Genomic DNA, 18,801 nt, shown 5'->3' on the forward strand with positions numbered 1-18,801 from the left:
ACTCGTCACTAGTTTTGGTGCTGAATCGTTTAATAGCAGTAGAGCTCCTGGTGAAAGCTGGTGAGCTCGTTCAGGGAACTACTGCTACCTTACCTATTTCTGCGGTCAAGCAGTAATGTGAGCATTGCTTTGTTTCGGTTTTGGAGGGTAAGGGTGCTGGTGAAATTGCAGGCAAATTCGGAAAAGACGGGCGCAGTAGCAGTGCCCATAAGATCTTTGCGATTTAAAGCTCTGAACGGCATTGCAACTGTTATAGAGAGGCGTGTCGCTTACCACCAGCCACACGACTGTTTGTCCCTTTGCTTGGTATCACACAAAAAAAGCTGACAAATTGGACCTTTGTAAAATACATCTTGGAATACTACCATGTACGACATTATGCAGTAGTGTTTGCGGTGCTATGATAATAAAATTAACATAACATTACGATTCTATTAGAATCTACAAATGATCTCGACTTAAAATGCTTTAGTTGTGTAAACATCAGGTATCTAAAGACCTTGTCTCGAGAGAACGTGGCAATGTTACCACAGCAACACTCAATCAGCGATTAATTAATTCCACTAAGGGTAAATAATTCCTATCAACAGCATGAATTAATAAGCGTAGGACGAACAGAATGAAAAAATTAAAGAATATTCTTTACGTAACTTTCTATTGTCAACTTTAGGCTAGATTTGCAAAACTAAAAACGAACTGTTCCATACAATAATAGTACCTACTGCGAACCAGAAATATTATTAAGGCATCAAAAGAAGTGTTATTAGGTTTTTAAGAATTAAATTTCGTTAAAAGCCGTTACGATGAAAACAATGCTTTATTGAATATCACTGTATTTATTTTGCAATCTTTTATCACGCGGGTCCTATAACTTATATGATTTATCCCAATAATTTCTTGTAAATGTATGATTATTGCATAATACCTACAGAAAAATAGCTACCTTGAAGCTGCCTTCAAGAGCTCTACTTCCCAACCACAGACATATCTGTGTTCCCAACGCTTGCCTCAAATAACTGTATATGAGTCTTACATATACACTGTAATAGTTCTAATCATACGGATTATGAATTGCTGTGATAAAGTTATATTATGTCCATGGGTTATTAATTGGATGGCACCGTTATTACGGGCCATTGCCGTGACGTCCGCGAGGGTTATTACTTAAATGCACTCATTAAATTTATACGTTGTAAGGTCAATATTAATTAATGCGTCTTTCCCATTCTTATTTACTAAATTAACAAAGGACAAACACGGACGGGATGATCAGATTGCAAACAGCTCGAAATGGTTTGTTCGAAAAAAAAACAAATATACGCGAATGAAATTCGAAAACATATTTTTATTTCTAATGATTAGCAAATCTTTATATGATAGATGTATTTGGTTTTATTTTGGTTTCGAAAAAAAGGAAAAAGTGGATTGAAATTTGTTTCCGTAAAAAAAACACTACGCTACTATACAAAAAATAGACCAATTTAAATAAAAAGCGAGATACGATAATTGTACGTTAATAAACATAAAGATTAGACCCGCTTTGTTTTATTAGTGTCATGCCTTTTATACTTTCTGCGTGAGGGGTTATCCCGCGCGTCTGATTTCGTGGAATTCTGCGCGCTGTGTTGCTATCAAGGGCCTTAATGAGATGGTGGTTTGTTTTTAGAAAATGTTTCAAGAGAATATATTTTAAGAAGCGGGGCCCCCAAGTCTGGTAACTTTCTTGAAACCATTGCTCATTGTGATTCCATTGAGACTGCACTGCACTGTTGCAATTATGATAATATTTGTTATACTGTTGTTGTTGAGTTGAGTTTCAATTGTGTCAGTGGAATGGCACTATTGACATTCATTCATTCAATCACTAACAATCGATGTTACCTTACTAATGCTACCATGGAAATTAATATGCTAAATCTTTATCTTATATAATAAGAAATTAACTCTTCAAATTAAATATGTATAATATTAGTAGACTAATATTATACATATTTAAAAAATTGCAATTAAAAAAATTGCAATAGCTAGCCACTAACAAACTCACACTCGTAACGTTTAGTAGAATACCAAACGTACAAAATATTCGACATTGACACAATCGACATACAAATGAGATGATTTAAAATTAGCAAAGAGCCCCGGTCACGAAACGAAACGGAAGTTAGCGCTATTATTCCGCGACTTAGAAAGAAAGTTTTTGTTTGAATATTCCAATTATTTTATTCTAGCATTCCGATCACAAATTAGAAATACACATTACCGATATAATGAGATTACATTGCGGTTGCGGACTGTGTGATAACCCACGGCCAATTCCACCTTGACCAATGATCCAGTTGAGCGGACACCCTCGTTTAATATTCATGAATTCACCCGCAATCACGCGCCATAATGGATTTTATGAATAAGCGCTTTTTTCCAATAAATTTCAAAAACAAACACAAATAGTATTTGACAATAAACAAAATATACCTAATAATAATAGTTAATAAGGACTCGTTTGCAAATAAATCCTAATATTTATTAAATCTTTCTAGACAAAACAGCGTTATGGAATTAAAGGTAATGGTCTCAAATAAGGAGTCTCTACATAAATTAACGCACAATCGCGTTAAGAGGGAGCAGAGGAAAAATTCCTTATCTTCGATTTGATTTTAGAGGGGTATATCCACTTTAAAGTTAAAAATAAAATATTGTAAGAGTAACTACACGATATATTCAAGCATAGACATTAATCAGAAACATATAATAATAAAGTTTCCTCGATAGATAAAAATCACGAAATGACCTCTAATTTTCACATTTTTCCGATTTATCCTCGAAGTGCTACATGGTTATTAGGACAAAAATTAGATAATTAATTATATTTATCCATGATCGACAACTGTCACTACGGATTTTTTTTTAACCCCTTTAGTTTTAGAGTTATTCCGCTAAAACGAATTTGGTACTTTTAATGCGCAAAATTCAACATCTTCTGTTGCATGTCACGCGAACTTCAGGCATATATTTGTTTCAAAACTTTTTGGCATGAGAGCTCTTTAGCCGGTCAAAGAAAGCTTAAAGCTGGATTTATATTTGTCAGGCGTGTCGTGTCGTGATGTGTCAGAACGGCATCGGTTTCATACACACAGCACAAGCCGTCACGTCATATTGCGACACACTAATATAAATCTAACCATATTAAATGTATGAAATCGATACCGTTCTGATGCGTCACGACACGACACGTCTGACAAATGTAAATCCGGCTTTATGTTCATGCAAAAAGACAGCGCGTTTCACTTGTGCTCGGCCCGCCAACGCGAAATGCACAACGCCTTTGTCAGTCTTAGTGCATGGCCATGAAGCTTTTTCTGGCTGGCTTAATGCGTTTTCGTGTTGATAAGTGTGGTGACTCCCTAATAAAAACAAGTTCAACTCTAGCCAGCTCATTACAAATTATTGTACGCGAAATTGAATAGAGGCACTTGAATAAGTGGTTTCTAAGAAAGGCCTAATGCTGTTAGTATGAGTAGTGATAATTTCGACAAATTCCGAACCTCATAGGAGAGAACCACAATATAATTGCATTGTGGTTTGACCTTGAGGGTTGTCGATCAAGCCGATCAATCGGAAGTACCGAGAAAGTGCTTAAGTCCAAAGTTCGAGGACAACGGAACTAACAACAATAAGTCCTACCACCTGCACTACTCAAATATTACTATCCAATTTTTGTGCTTACGCAATAAATCTAGGTGTTTTCTAGAACACACAAATACGGTATCAAATATGAAAGTTCGGGTTAGGTCAATATACCCTGTTGCCTATTACGTGGCTATAAATTTTTACACGAGGAAGGCGTAAAACTATTCGTTCTAAATAATAAATACGGCATTCTGTACTATGTAGATCAATGTCTTGAGACAATTATGACATCACTGTGTCAAGCGATTATTTATTAACCACGCATGTCCCAGAAGTCGTAAATGCGCAATCGAAAGGCAGCTATTGAATTTAAAAGTCCCGCTATGAAAATAAGCGCCGTTATAGCTGTACTCGTGATTCCCAGGAGGTAAACAGTACGCACAAGCTTCATTCTTTGTTAATATGCCATGCGTGCCAGTGAATATAATGCGATTAATTCCCGAAAGGTCGGAATGAACGGCATATAACACATGAAAGTCAGTCTGCGTTTGCTAAATTATAGGGGTATTTTATTTATGGACGGCATAGTAGTGAGAACAAATTCACATTACACGAAATTGCCCAATCTTATAGAAGAAATTGCTGTTAGTATGATACTAGTTGTTAGCCTCACGAAGAGCGTTTGATGGACATTACTGCATGCATTATTGAGCAGTTAACGGTGCAATGATGCAGCAAAACAATGTCGCGTTGATTTTGCACTAACGTGCTATCAAACGCACCTTAAAAAAACAACGTTAAATGTCATAGAAAGTTGGACTGGGGATTGTTAAAGAGAAATTTATGGATGACGCATTTCGAAAGAAATGTACCTAGGGGGCAATGATTATGAATTTACAACACATGAAAGCACACATGTGATAATTATATAAAACAAAGAAAACGTACGAAACGAACGTACACTGTTTTGTTTGAGTTTGTGTAAGGACAAACGACGAGTAATGTAAAGTACAGTCAAATATGCCATATGTAGTTGTACTACATTATGTATTTCGACATATACAAAGGAATGTATCTATCTATTTGGGGGAATGCCATTGCAACAGCAACTATTATAACACATAGTTTTACGAAAATCCATCAATTGTTTTGCCTCTACTTATCGCAAAACACTGTCCGTTATTAAGGAATACTAACTGCATATAAATGCAAACTTGAATATAATTACTCGAATAATAATTAATCCTTTAGAAAAAAAATACGAATAAAATACGTTATAGCTTAATGACTATTTAAGAGCAACATTTAATTATAAATAACCTGAAATAATTTTTCTTGCGATCCTAATATTTATTTCATTATACGACTAAATGTCAAATAAATATGGGTATATTTATTGGACATTTATGAAAGTGGTTTCATTCATACGATGTTTAATAATGGTCGTGTATGATGTTCATCGAGAGGCGTTATGCAAATGGGAAGAGGCAGGTGGAGGCAGTGAAAGTAGTAAACAACTTTGGTCTGACGTCGTTGATCTTGAGGATAAAAAGAAAAAAGAAACAGTAGGAAAGTACGGTAGGTACAATATTTCGTTTGCAGTTACGATAGCTGTTTCACACACGCACATTTAGTATTTTTTCATCTTCTTTCACACTCATCCATTTTTTATTTATTTATTGAGCATTGGCTACGAGGCTGTCAGCTTAATACTACAACAAAGCACACACTTATCCATTAAAAGTATGTTTTACATCACACTGTGATAGCTACTTGATGGACAAACCAAAAAGAAAAAAATATATGCAATGTTCAAACGTTTGCAATCGCACAAGATCCAGAAAGAGATGCGGTAAAGTATTATGTTAACTTTGTTACATAACGGCATGTGTATAAAATGCACTTAACAACCCTAATATATGAGCCAAGTGGAAAATTTATACATATTATATTATGCTACATTTTGTAGGCGACTAATTGTACTCGAGGCTTGAGCCTATTGTGTTCTAGATAAAAAAATAAAGCTTGAAAGCCAGTCTACATTTTATAGTGAAATATATATACGTTCTCGAAACTCAGTCACTGGTTTTCAAGTTATGACCCCGGACTTTTTGATATTAGTCATTTGTTTCGCACCTGCAGACGTTTATAAAAAAGGAAAGATGACTAATATTTGAAAGATAACATATTCATAATATTTACTAAGTTATCTTTACGCTCGCCAAAAATTTTAAGACTTTCGAGTGGTGTACGAGTGAGGGCCTGGCATTGCAAAACCCAGGAAAACCTAAATCCGTCAAACACCGTACAGCAAAGTAAACGGTCCCCCGAAACATCTATCCGTAAATCTGAAGTGTTACGAAGGATGAAAATTAAATGTTTTATTATAACGGACCGAAACTCCTTTTATTAAAGTAAGAATTCTAAAGTACGTATAGATAAAAAATTTCGAAAAAAGAAAATGTTGTTTGTTGGAGATTATTGTATTTCTTGTTAAACTTTTTTTGTTTATATTGGTGACGATCGCAAAATTATGCCTGTGACATTGTATTTTAAATTGTAATAAAAGTTTCTGTAATAAAAACTTCTGTTCTTTGATAACGTAAACTTTGAGATAATCAATGTCAGGACGTAATCGTCAGACGTCGTTACCTCGTCAATCAGTGGATTTTGGTAGAGTAACAATGATTTAGGATATAATTAGTTTTAAGTCATATTTACGTTTAGCAAAGGGCAGAGTACCACTTTGTTGTTGTGTTTTCCTAATACAATATCTACATTGTAAAGAAAACACGAGTTCTTAATGACGGATTATGTGTAATTTTACAGATTTGGCCTAGTTATTGATAGAAAAGTTACCCACGCGATATTATTCTAACGTGTTTCTACTATCACACAGAGAGTATCCGGTTGCAACATTAGCGTATACGCACGTGCGGAAATACGCACGTGACTGTTATGGTTTCCTAATGTTTTTAATAAATTTTATGTTTTAAACAAAATGAGACGATATTTTTTTGTTTTCATATGAACGATTGGTGTTCTACGAAAGTATTTTACGTATCGAACATAGGATGATTTGGAGTGCTTGTCCAACTGCGTGGGATTGTGGTGTGTAATATTATAACCCAAGTGTTTTAAAAGTGAATTTAGGAGAGAGTGGTATGAAATAGTACCAATTAAGCAAATTTTTCGTCACCTTCAATTAAAGATCTTTCAAGCTTTCCGAAACACTAACTTAAAGTAGTCTTAACATTCTGTATTTTACGACCTATACTTCCGTATACCCGAAAAATAAGATGAGTAAACAAAATCTCGATTTGCCGATACTTGTAAACAAAATGCTCTCACTGGCCCCATAGCCTCGTAATGGACGACAGCATTACGTTATCTATTGTTCAGCGTAAATAAAGAACAGGATGGTGTTCCAGATATTGAACACAACTTATAAATGCCAGTTGGCATAAATAACCACTCGACTTTGCACTTTTTTACAGTTCTTGAAGTTATCTTAGATGTATTAAATTAACAGTAAATATCACTCTTTTATTTTTTAATTCAACATTGTACTGCAGTGAGAACATGTTTAATGGATAACTTCATGAGAAAATGTTTAATAATAGGTAAAGCAAGCGGAAAATAAGTTTTATTGTAAGAAAACATATGAGTAATTCTGTGGCTCTCGTGAAGAGGGGTACAAGTCAAAACAGCCAACTTCACAAGGAAACATGAAAAACACTTAACTCAATATTAAGCTTTAAGTGTTTTTCGAGTCTCCTTGTAAAGTTGGCTTTTTGACTTGTACCCCTTTTCACTATTGCTACAGAATATATTAGGTACTTAAATTTTTAAGCTATTTAATTTTGATGAACCAAATGACGGTGTCAAGAGCAATTACAAAATTTTAACACAACTCAAAATGTTTACTTCGTTGAGCAAACACTCAGTCAGCAATGAAGTAAGCATTGGGTAAATATTAGGAAAAATTCACTTATAAACTTGCAAAAAATCAATAAATAATTCTAGGGTCAGCAGACTAAAGCACATAAGTAAAAAAAGTGCTTCATTTGTTAATATATAATTATATATTCTTTTGTGTTGTTTTTAGTGTTGGAAGTTAAATAACTTCTAGAATAAAGTTCAAAATTTATGAAGTAACAAATGAATTAGACTTGTGAGTGCTTTAGTCTGCCGACCCTAGAATTATGATTATGAAAATGCATTTTTTGGCATTTCTTCTTTGCCTTGAATTTATTCTTGATATTCATAATGAATAAAAAAGTTTAGTACTGAATATAATTAATATTAGTTCAAGATTATGGATTACAAGTTGTAGATATTAATAATATATTCTCAGTAGTAGAGTACTAAAAAAACTGACCTCAAAAGTTCGTGGAATTACATCCAATTTGCCAACTTTCATTGAAATCGGGTACCAGAAAGTGCACAAAATCGGATTCGTCCCGTAGTTTGTCACCCTTAGAGGTGGAATATTTTCTTCAAATTTAAATGGGACCAACACTTTGTCCAACAAAAAGAGTTATCAAAACAGTTCACAAAGCAGAGTTACCGCTCAACATGCATAAAAAAAAATCAGGGGAATTGAGAACCTCCTGCTTTCTTTAAAGACGGTTAAAAATTAATAAGCATTTACTTACACTTGATAAATTCTGCAAAATGAATTGTTGATTCGTTTGTCTGAGAGATGTCTCCGGCGATCTTCAAACAGGTCCTTGATTGCTGTGACAGTGAGCACAAACAGCACGGGCACCATGGCTACCTCCTTGCCAAATGCACTCAATTGCGGTACAAAGTTCAAAAGCACTATGAAAATGAAGTACACATTGGCAATCCTATGGAACTGTTCAAACAGGTTCTTAGGGAAGAATGATAGGAAAGTGTACTTAGTAGTCCTCACTTTGTTGCCACATCTGTTCCCATTCGGATGGTCTTTAGGGGGGGTCTTCTCGGGCACTAAGTGGTTGGGGATAACACTGTAGTGCCTGTTGTCGACGGTGATTGGCTGACGGCGCATGAGACGCAGCAGGGTGCGGCGCCATGGACTGATGACGGAGTTGCGACGCAACGTGTATATGGAGTCCGAGCGTGAGGCCTGTCTGCTGTGCTGGTGGACACGCACCGATGGACCCCGCATGGGCACCGCCGACGGCTCGCGGTGCTCCGGCGGCAGGATGAAGTCGGTGCGGCTACCGGTGCGGCTGTGGCCGCTGCCGGACGCTGGCCTCCCGCCCTCGCCGATCTGGCCATGCGATAGCGCGCGCTGGTGCCCGCGCAGCGCCGACTTGAGCGGCCGCGCTGCCGCTGGAGGGTTCCCAGCAAGCATTGGCATCCCGCCATGGCTGATAGACCTCGAGTGCCCCTTCGCCTTCGGAAACAAGTACGTCTGCTCCGGCGCACCGGGCAAGCTTGGCACGGTCGAAGGAGTTTCTCCACTTCCTTCTGTTGACATTTTTGATCATCTGCACAGTGAATGGTCCTCGTTTACCTCTCATTTAAAAGGGAGAATGTGTATTCCGCTCTACAGTGTAATTTACACCTTTCGATATAAGAGCATGCCGTAAAAACAGAAACATATGGATGGTTTGAAATCACCTGTTCACTATTTCACACATCACCATAATTCACTCCCAGGATAAAACATACAATAAATGCGAATAATTGATTTGGAATGTAGAGATACACATTATTATATTACAAAGATTTGTAATAAAACTGATCGCCACGAAGCAAATAATTGTTTTCGTGCACGAGAACTAAATTAACTCGAAAACAAGCAAAAGCTCCAGCGACGCTGCTAACCGGCTGACACTGACAGATTACAAAATTGACAACTAATTGGGGGAAGTAAGGTGCGCGACGGGGGAAGCAATCCTTTTAGTGATGTGCATAGTGTAACTAATACTATTTCAGTGACACATTTTGTAAAACTTCACAAAAATACACAAAGTGGATAATGATGATCTAGTGTCAATTGAACACCACCAATATAATTCATCTATATACTATAATAAATTGTCGTATTAACGATATTTTTTGACATTTTAATATTAATGGACAATATCGAGTTCTTAGGTTTTCGCGATTGTTACACATAGGAGATGAAACTATTTAACGGTTGAGTCAACCGTGACCATGGGACCTGTAAAGGGCCCGAAACCTTGGTTTGTTTGAAAATACAAATTTACGCGATTTAAATTCGGAAAAATAGCTTCATTTCCAATAATGGACAAGTCACAAAACCAATATTAAGTTAATCGAGATATATGTAAAACATTTACGCTATCATTGTTAACTTACAATACGTTTTTCTCATTATGTACCAACAATTTGCTTAATAATCTAATATCCGATCTAAAATATTATTTTCACATAACTTACATATGGAACTAAATATTATTGTTAAAAAGTACCAAGAAATTATTAAATTGTAAATCAAGAAATTACTAAAGTGACACTATAACTGCACTTAATCAGTCGTCATACAATATCATGCTCACTTAACTTAGCCATTCTTGTAAATTAGTTTATATTATTGTACGCACAAACAAAGGTTATATATAAATATACCACGAGAATACTGTGACGAATACTATTTTTTTTTTAATTACAGTTTGCAACCTGTGTTTCTGCTAAAATAATAATATGACAGACTACCGTACTTATTAACGCACCGAAAAGCCTAATTCAAAGCATGCCACAAAGAGTCACAGTAGTATTAGTAGGCTTTTTCGTTATTCCTTAAGGGGAAACTATAAATTCCGAGAAAACAGTTTCATGAAATTATCGTATCCTTATATCATTAAAAAGTATAATAATGTTACTCGATTTTAACGCACACCACTAACGAACACGCAGTTTAGGCAACATCACCACGTATGACAAAACCCTTAATATGTAACTGTTCATGTCAATATGCGCTTTAAAAATAAATCATATTGTATAACATACAGCTTATTTTAACAAGATTGGATTATCATATTTTTATTTTAAAATTATAATTACGAATTTAACTATAGAAAAAGGTAATTTTTCATTTTATATTAAATTTAGCTTTATTTTTATTTATTTCTAGCTTTATTATTTGATATCTTTACGACCTATGTCAAAATGTAATCCACAGTCAGGGATGCTTGTCTTTTCTTTACGTTGGTACTAAGTAAATCGGCGACGTCATCGCTGGCGGACATTTTTGTTCCGACATTTTGACATTTATCTCCCGGTAGCAGATTTCCTAATTGTATTCGTGTTCATAATAACCTTTATATCATCATGGACGAAGAATACGATGCGATTGTCCTGGGCACTGGTCTCAAGGAGTGCATCATCAGTGGGATGCTCTCCGTCTCCGGCAAGAAGGTATTACACATTGATCGGAACAAGTACTATGGTGGTGAATCTGCGTCAATTACCCCGTTAGAGGAATTGTTCGCAAAGTTCAACGCACCGGCGCCGGACGAAACCTACGGTCGAGGTCGTGACTGGAATGTGGATTTGATCCCCAAATTTTTGATGGCGAACGGCCTTCTGGTGAAGCTGCTCATCCATACGGGCGTTACCCGTTATCTGGAATTCAAATCCGTAGAAGGCAGCTATGTCTACAAGGGTGGTAAGATCTCAAAGGTACCGGTCGATCAGAAAGAAGCACTCGCTTCCGACCTCATGGGCATGTTTGAAAAGAGGCGTTTCCGTAATTTCTTGGTGTACGTCCAGGATTTCCAGGAAGACGACACCAAAACCTGGAAAGATTTTGATCCGAGCACTGCCAACATGCAGTCTTTGTACGACAAATTTGGGCTGGATAAGAATACCCAAGACTTTACAGGTCATGCTTTGGCCCTCTACCTCAATGATAATTACCTCCAGCAGCCTGCTATCGAAACCATCCGCCGCATCAAGTTATACTCGGACTCTCTGGCACGATATGGAAAATCGCCGTACTTATACCCCATGTATGGTTTAGGTGAGCTGCCTCAGGGTTTTGCTCGTCTCTCGGCTATCTATGGAGGAACGTACATGTTGGACAAGCCTATTGATGAGATTGTGCTTGGCGAAGGTGGCAAAGTAGTGGGTGTACGCTCCGGTCAGGAGATTGCTAAATGTAAGCAGGTGTACTGTGACCCCAGCTATGTTCCTGATAGAGTTCGTAAGAAGGCACAGGTTATTCGCTGCATTTGCCTATTAGACCATCCTATTGCAAACACTAAGGATGCTCTTTCCACTCAAATTATTATTCCCCAGAAACAGGTTGGCAGGAATTCTGATATCTATGTATCTCTGGTGTCTTACACACACCAGGTTGCTGCTAAAGGATGGTTCATTGCAATGGTGTCTACCACAGTTGAAACAAATGACCCTGAGACTGAGATCAAACCTGGCTTGGACCTCCTGGGCTCTATCCGACAGAAGTTTGTGAGTGTATCCGACTACTATGAGCCTACAGATGATGGCAGTCAGAGCAAAATTTTCATTTCCGAGTCTTACGATGCTACCTCTCATTTTGAGACTACTTGCTTAGATGTTCTTAAGATTTACAAGCGTGGTACTAATGAAGACTTTGACTTCTCCAAAGTGAAGGTTGAGTTAGGAGAGGAAGAACAGTGAACACACCTTATTATTTATATGTATATTGCTTGTTAATTTTAATATTTGTTCATAAAATAATCTGGCAAACAATAATTTTCATTAAGGTGTATTGGGTAAAGATTTATATGAGAGCTTAGATGTAATGCAGTAGACAATGTATTTGTGCAATGTGCCCCCTCTGTGAATTCAATAAGGAATTATTTTTTTATTTACCAAAAATACACAATATGTAATATTGTTGTTCTAGGGGATGTATTCCTTATATAAGATTGCTTTTATTCTTATTTTTAAGTATACAACAGTGATCTGCACAAGTGGTATTGCATCATAAAATATGCATTCCATTTTCGGTACATACTTTGACCCTGTAACCATATCATACTTGTAATGTCGAAATTATGAATGCTCATTATACCTGTATGTTGTGTAAGATCATAAATAAAGTTATACTGAAAAAGAGATTTTTATTTTTTACCATGTGAAGAAGACTTGTCTAAAAATGTACTTTTTTTTAAAATAAAGCTAACCAATAAAATTTAATTAAAATTTTAAGTAAAAGATGTGGTATAATATGAAACAAATTATTTGCATTAATTCTGGTAACTAGATATTCTATATTACTCACATATTGGATATTACATTTCACAAGTGTATTTACAAGTTTCCAATTTTATTAAATTATCATGATGTAACACATAGAAGTGAATACAAGAAATCATTTCGACATCCAATAAAAATGTAATCTTTATAAGTAGCTGGTGATGAGAAAGTTTCACTTGGCAAGTGGAATTCTAACAAAACCGTGCCGTTTTCAGCTGTGATAATACATAACCGTCCATTGTTTGAAGCAGCTATTAGCAGACTGTCGTTGAGACCACAGGGCGTAGAATAAATTGCCGAACTTAGTTCTGTCTTCCACTGTAATACAGGTAGACAATTCTTTACACGTATACTGTACACATTGTTATCGTGACATCCGAACACCATTTGCCATTTCATTTTTTCCACTTCTGTGATGTAGAATGAAGAGAACACATTACCCTTTGCTCCCAAATAACTCCAAATCTGTGAATAATGAAAAAGTTTATAGCAAACAAACGTTTTGACTTGCAACTGTCACCATACGATGGCGCAAACTGCTTTCGCGGGATAAAATTAGGTACTTGAAATATGTATTATATGTATAACGTCAGAAATTTACGTAAAGGCTGGTTCACTAGTGCAGCAGCACTCTTAAATACCGAATTAATTAAACGATTTTCTGCGAACATATGACTTATACCACAGCAATATGCTTATAACCCTCGCAGGACTATTTTACCAGGACAACATAAACAAAAATTTTTGTTCTCTGACTTTTAATAATTCATCAGAATGTTGCTTTCATTCATACAAAAATTACAGTATTTAGAAATAGATGGCCCTAAACGGTGATAACTCTACGCGGTAACGCTAGCGGGGATGGTCAACATAATGTCAGCCAACATACGTCACTGCTGAACGTAGACCTCCTCCAAAGAACGCCACAACGGTCGAGCTACATGCTGCTCGCATCCAGCGGATTTCCGAAACCTTCGCCAGGTATGTATGGTGTACATACCTTTATCCCTTTTTCTACAGTTCTACAGTGTATTTCTCCGTTGACCTCGGCAAAAACGACATATTTATCATTGTCGTATAGGGCGGGGCTGGCAAAAACAGGGCTGCTGAGCGTGGTGCGCCACGCGACCATGTTAGATGCCGTATTGATGCTCGCACACGTGCCTGACAACGTCCCCGTTAGAACGTATTTGTTTTTAGCTAGCACCAAATCGGCAGAAATGGGTTGTTCCGATATTACAAATCCATACTTCACTGCTCCTGTCTATAAAGAAAAGTATCGCTAATTACCGTACTCTTTTAAGAAAAACATCTACAAGTGCTGAGGCGTAGTTACTAAAAAAATTATTGTTCTTAATCTTAGTTATATTATTTTCATTATATCAACTACATTTACACGAAACTACATTTTTTTAAATATCTACAATCATTGGCCATGCTATAAGTAAATTTTGTGAGCAATTTTCGCGTTTAAGGGCGACGTAGCTACTGCTTCAGTCTCTCTTAGTCATCAAACACGTGCATTTGTTTAAGTCTCCTGATGTATAATATATCATCAACCAGTGCTTTCGCGAGAGGATTCGGATGAGTATTGAGGCGAACACTGCGATTCTTCGACAATCGTTGGAATCTCCAGGATTTCAGTGTTTGTGGTGTATGATGTGGCAACACTACGATAGTTTCAAGGATGTTGTTTTCGACTCTTTGAAGGCGTTAGATATGTATGGACTCTGATGATAACTGCCTCTGTGCTGGTCTGCCACGCAGAGATCCCGGATTCGTTCCCGGGCCGCGGGACAAATATTTTTATGGCCTACATTTATTTCTCTCGTGAGTTTGGGTGTAATTTGTGGTTGTCTATGTGTGTGTACATGTCACCCGCGATACAGCATTTTATTTTATTTTCATTATTATTATTTTTGGATTTTGAGGCAGTGGCCCATAACTGAATGACATAAAGCCAAGTAGCTAAAATCTACAAATAAAAAAAAAACATTTCAGCTAAGTAACAAGTACATTAAAAAGGGTATACCATAAAATCAAGTTTCCGAATAATTCCGTCATATGATGCCACATATACAAAGTCATCGCAAACTGTTGCTTTGCTCTTTATCATACTTCCAATATTAACTTGCCACTTCTCTTCGCCGGTTTCAATGACAAAGCACATGACAGTGCCGTCGTACGCGCCAACAATCCCACATGGTGTTCGCGTGGGATCTTGGTTGTAGCAGAAAATAGCTGCCTCCACTCGCGCTTTCAGCCGTATCATGCATTGCACGACACCACTCAAGACGTCGATCGCCACAATTCTCCCTGAATGACTACCCACGCATACGTATAAATTACTGGAAAAAACAATTAAGTATATTAAATTTCGTAACTGAAAAAAACAAGCTTGTGCATGGATTCAGTTAGGCTGACACTGGTATTGCCATAAAAAAGAACCAGATAGGAAAATTGTATTTCCATTTTCATCAGCATTCAGGTCACTGTAAAAACCAATAAGCAGTACTATAGTACAATAATCTAATTGTGTGCTTCATGTCGAGTATGGTACGCCCATTTCGTGTTTTTTTTGTTACAATTTCATTTTCGATGAAACAAAATAGGTTTTACAGGCAACTTACTGATCTGTTTGTAGTAGAGTCGGCGACGCGTCAACACATTTATTAGTGTTATATGTCCATAAAATAACTATCTGTGGAGATATGACTGTAGCTGAATTTTTTTTATGGGATGTGCGGTCCACACCGCTACTTACTGACTCTGATGCTACCCTCTTTAGTGTTTTCATATCTCTATTAAGTACTTTATGTTTTGCTGTATTCTTGTTAATGTCTTTTCTAATCTCTTCCATAACTAGACTAATGGATTTCATAGGAGTCATTAAATGTGGTAACAGACATCTGCCAAAACAAGCATTGATCTGCGACAGCTTATTACAAAGACTAACAGCCAGGAAAGAGGTGCCACCAAGCGAGAAGAAATCTTTGTCTTTTATGTCATCATATGTAAATCTTTGAGAAAGGTGGTCTCTAAGTTCCATTAAAAATGTAGCTTTTAAGCTGTTGAATGTTACAGGGCAATCTAATCTATCGAATGATTTTGTGACAAGAGCCCTTGTTATCTTTCCATGTGCATTAGTGGGCAGGTTATTAACTCTGATAATTTTGTCAGGCCAGTGTCTATCATCAAGCTTACATTTCAAAAAGTCTGATAAATTCTGGCTGCTGAAAGTTTCTGAAGAGAAATAAACAACTAGTAGTCTAGGCTTTGGCATCCAAATACAGGAGCAGGCTTTGATTCTTGGACAGTGCATAGCAATGCTCTCAATAAATTGCAAGTTGATTTTGTATCCAAATCTCTTAATAATGTCATCAGTGCGCCCTCTATAATATATTGTGCCATTTTGTATTTCACCAACATCTCCAGTATCCACAAACTTCAATGAGTTTTTTTCATCACCAAATGATTTTTGGTTTAGAATAACACAATTTCTAGTTTTACTAGCTGAAATGGTAACATTTGTTATTAATGATCATTATATCACTTTCTACAAGAAAAGTAATTCTACCTATATAATGTATTCATATACTTGCCCAATATGATTTTCCTAGTTGTGCTGTTGCTGCTGTCATTACTAGGTTTTAATACAACTTGTGTCTCTGAAAGACAATTTCCAAGAGGCACTTCTCTATCTGTCATGACCTTATCAAGGTCCAGCTCTGCTGCACATGCCCAACAGGACATTTCTGTTACTCCATATAAAGTAAATATCCTAGTTTTATTCTCTTTGTCTTTCAACTGCTTTAATCTGTTCAAACCATTCAGTGGTTCTCCACCAAGTGCTAAAATTTTGAGTGGAGATTTTGATTTCAGTAGTTTTTTGATGCTAGAATTTGGAAGTTGTAAAAATTTTGAAGGTGTTGTTTGCCATATTGTAATTGCATGCTCCTTGTGTTTCCTATGGTGAGGAATTAAAACATCAACAATCTCAGGGGCAATAAGCAGTGAGGCCCCATTCATGCATGCCAGCAGTATTTCAATCATTGACGGATCAAATGTTAGTGGTGTAGAAAAGTAAATAACATCGTGAGGTAATATTTGGAACATTTTGGTGAGATCATCAATATTGGGTTGTATGCTGTTTATTGGCACTTGTATTTTTTTTGGGTCCCCCGTGCTGCCTGAAGTCATGGCTACAAAGGAGTAACCTATTTGCTTATACAGTTGCTCTGTTGGTGAGGTGTAGTTATAGAAGCTAATACAGAAGCCAAATACTGTTATGACTTTGTCAGGCACTCTACAAAGCACATTGGATACAGAATTAATTTCATCTTTGAAAATGGAAATAATCAAAGAGAATTTCATGTCTCGTGCAATGTTGTCAATATCTTGTGATGGATCTAGGAACATGAAACTATCACAGCATTTGTGGGCCCTGGAAATAGAAGGAGTATTTACACACCAAAAGACATTCCACTTCTTCCAGTAACTTAAACAATAAATAATGTATGTTGTTTGGGGTTTCAGACTTGCTAGGTGTATAACAGATAGAGCCCTCTAGAGATTATTAGATAAAGATACTTACGCAGCAATAACACATGGTACTATCATATTAGTCTTTGAAACCAATCCAATAATACTTTTGCTGCATTGGAATTGTTGTAGACTCTGTGCAATGTACTCGCACACGCCATACATTTCAGAATAAGTGTAACATTTGTATTCATCGTTGCTGTAAACTCTTACGGCGTTATTTGAAGGATATTTCCCGCAGGTTTTCACGAATGTGTCGTAATAGCCTCGAGTGAACTTCATTATTACAATTTTGACTTATCTTCTAATACCTAACAAAAATTTATACGTAAACCAAAACAGTACAATTATTACACCAATAAAATTCACTTATGTTGTTACACTGGTGAGTCCATGTTTTTTAGTTCAATTTCAATTTTTACTAATAGTAAACAAAATTATTTTCTACAATATGTCAATGTCAACCAGATTTTTATAACCTTCGTTCCGCATGGAACAGGCGAAGGTCAGAGACCATACTGCCAAGTCATTACTTTCAGCGACTGTCAACCACATGTCAACTTAAGGTTTTTTTTAAGGTGCAGGAATAAACCTAGGTTGCTAGGAATAATTAAAGGGTTTAACTTGAACCAATAATTTATTCTTAGTTATTCTATTAAATCGCATTTTTCAATTAGGTTATTGTAAAAATTTTCCGGTTTCATAAGTAAGTTGGATGTTTTATTTAAGTAGCGGACCAGTGAGTAAAAATAAATTGTATTAATTACATTTTTTAAATATACCAAATTAAAATAACCCGAAAAAGAACCTATGTATGATGAGATGACATTTCGACATAAGGAGACGTTTCTTTTTACACAGTTGATCAAATCTATCACTGTAAAAGATCATATTGTGCGTATATTTTCAATTTGATTTGTATGACAAACTCTACATAATGTTCAATGTCCATTTTTTGAATGTTTTCTTGAAATTAGACCCTACATCGTAACATAAAGCACAACAAGATAATATGAAAACGTTCATGTTTCGATACTTTACTTGATTTAAAATTATAAAAAAAATATTAAAGGGTTCTGTAGAGTTCTTCCGGTCTACCGAATTCAGTCCTGTATTAAAACTAAATAAACTAAACTGTTAGCGTTGATCTGAACAGGATGTTGAGTTGTCTGTCTAGGACAACTTACCAAACATTGCGCAGAGGCTCTGCGGCGGAGTTGACCTAAAACGTGTTCGGTAAATGAACGGGTCCAATCAATTAGGGGCGGTCAGCGATCCGCCGGAAAAGAGGGCAGCGCGCGCGCTCTCGTTGGAAAGCCAGGAAGCGGGTGCGGGGCAGCACGGCGGGCAGCGGGGGCGGCGCCTCGACTCGGGGGTGCGTGTGGCGCGCATCGATCGCGCGCGCTGCCGGCCACAGCCGCGGCCGCC

The 18,801-nt window shown here is 36.6% G+C and overlaps 3 protein-coding genes across 4 annotated transcripts in view; 1 reads left to right on the forward strand and 2 right to left on the reverse strand.

The window, feature by feature from the left end:
* LOC113235477 (probable phospholipid-transporting ATPase VD) overlaps window positions 1–9,448 on the reverse strand; it is a 112,684-nt gene extending 103,236 nt beyond the window's left edge. The window contains exon 1 of the mRNA XM_026471173.1: window positions 8,286–9,448. Within this exon, the coding sequence (XP_026326958.1) occupies window positions 8,286–9,097 (812 nt within the window). The 5' untranslated portion in view covers window positions 9,098–9,448. The remainder of the gene's footprint in view (window positions 1–8,285) is intronic.
* A 1,396-nt stretch (window positions 9,449–10,844) lies between these two features.
* LOC113235121 (rab GDP dissociation inhibitor alpha) lies at window positions 10,845–12,670 on the forward strand. Its single transcript, XM_026470704.1, has one exon. The coding sequence runs from the start codon at window positions 10,918–10,920 to the stop codon at window positions 12,247–12,249; it is 1,332 nt and encodes a 443-aa protein (XP_026326489.1). The 5' UTR covers window positions 10,845–10,917; the 3' UTR covers window positions 12,250–12,670.
* Window positions 12,671–12,714: 44 nt separating this feature from the next.
* On the reverse strand, window positions 12,715–18,744 carry LOC113235120 (beta-alanine-activating enzyme). Of its 2 annotated transcripts, none has more exons than XM_026470702.1 (6): window positions 17,426–17,869; window positions 16,434–17,275; window positions 15,462–16,344; window positions 14,864–15,179; window positions 13,832–14,095; window positions 12,715–13,296 (listed from the first exon to the last, which is right to left on the reverse strand). In XM_026470702.1, exons 1-6 carry the CDS (start codon window positions 17,653–17,655, stop codon window positions 12,913–12,915), a joined length of 2,919 nt encoding a protein of 972 aa, XP_026326487.1. In that variant the 5' UTR covers window positions 17,656–17,869; the 3' UTR covers window positions 12,715–12,912. The 2 variants fall into 2 exon arrangements, with proteins under 2 accessions (XP_026326487.1, XP_026326488.1); XM_026470703.1 differs by lacking the exon at window positions 17,426–17,869 and adding an exon at window positions 18,561–18,744 and having other exon boundaries at window positions 12,719–13,296.
* Between the last annotated feature and the right edge of the window lie 57 nt (window positions 18,745–18,801).

This window comes from Hyposmocoma kahamanoa, unplaced genomic scaffold, assembly GCF_003589595.1.
Source record: "Hyposmocoma kahamanoa isolate Upper Pololo Valley unplaced genomic scaffold, ASM358959v1 87, whole genome shotgun sequence".
NCBI classification, from domain to species: Eukaryota; Metazoa; Arthropoda; class Insecta; order Lepidoptera; family Cosmopterigidae; genus Hyposmocoma; species Hyposmocoma kahamanoa.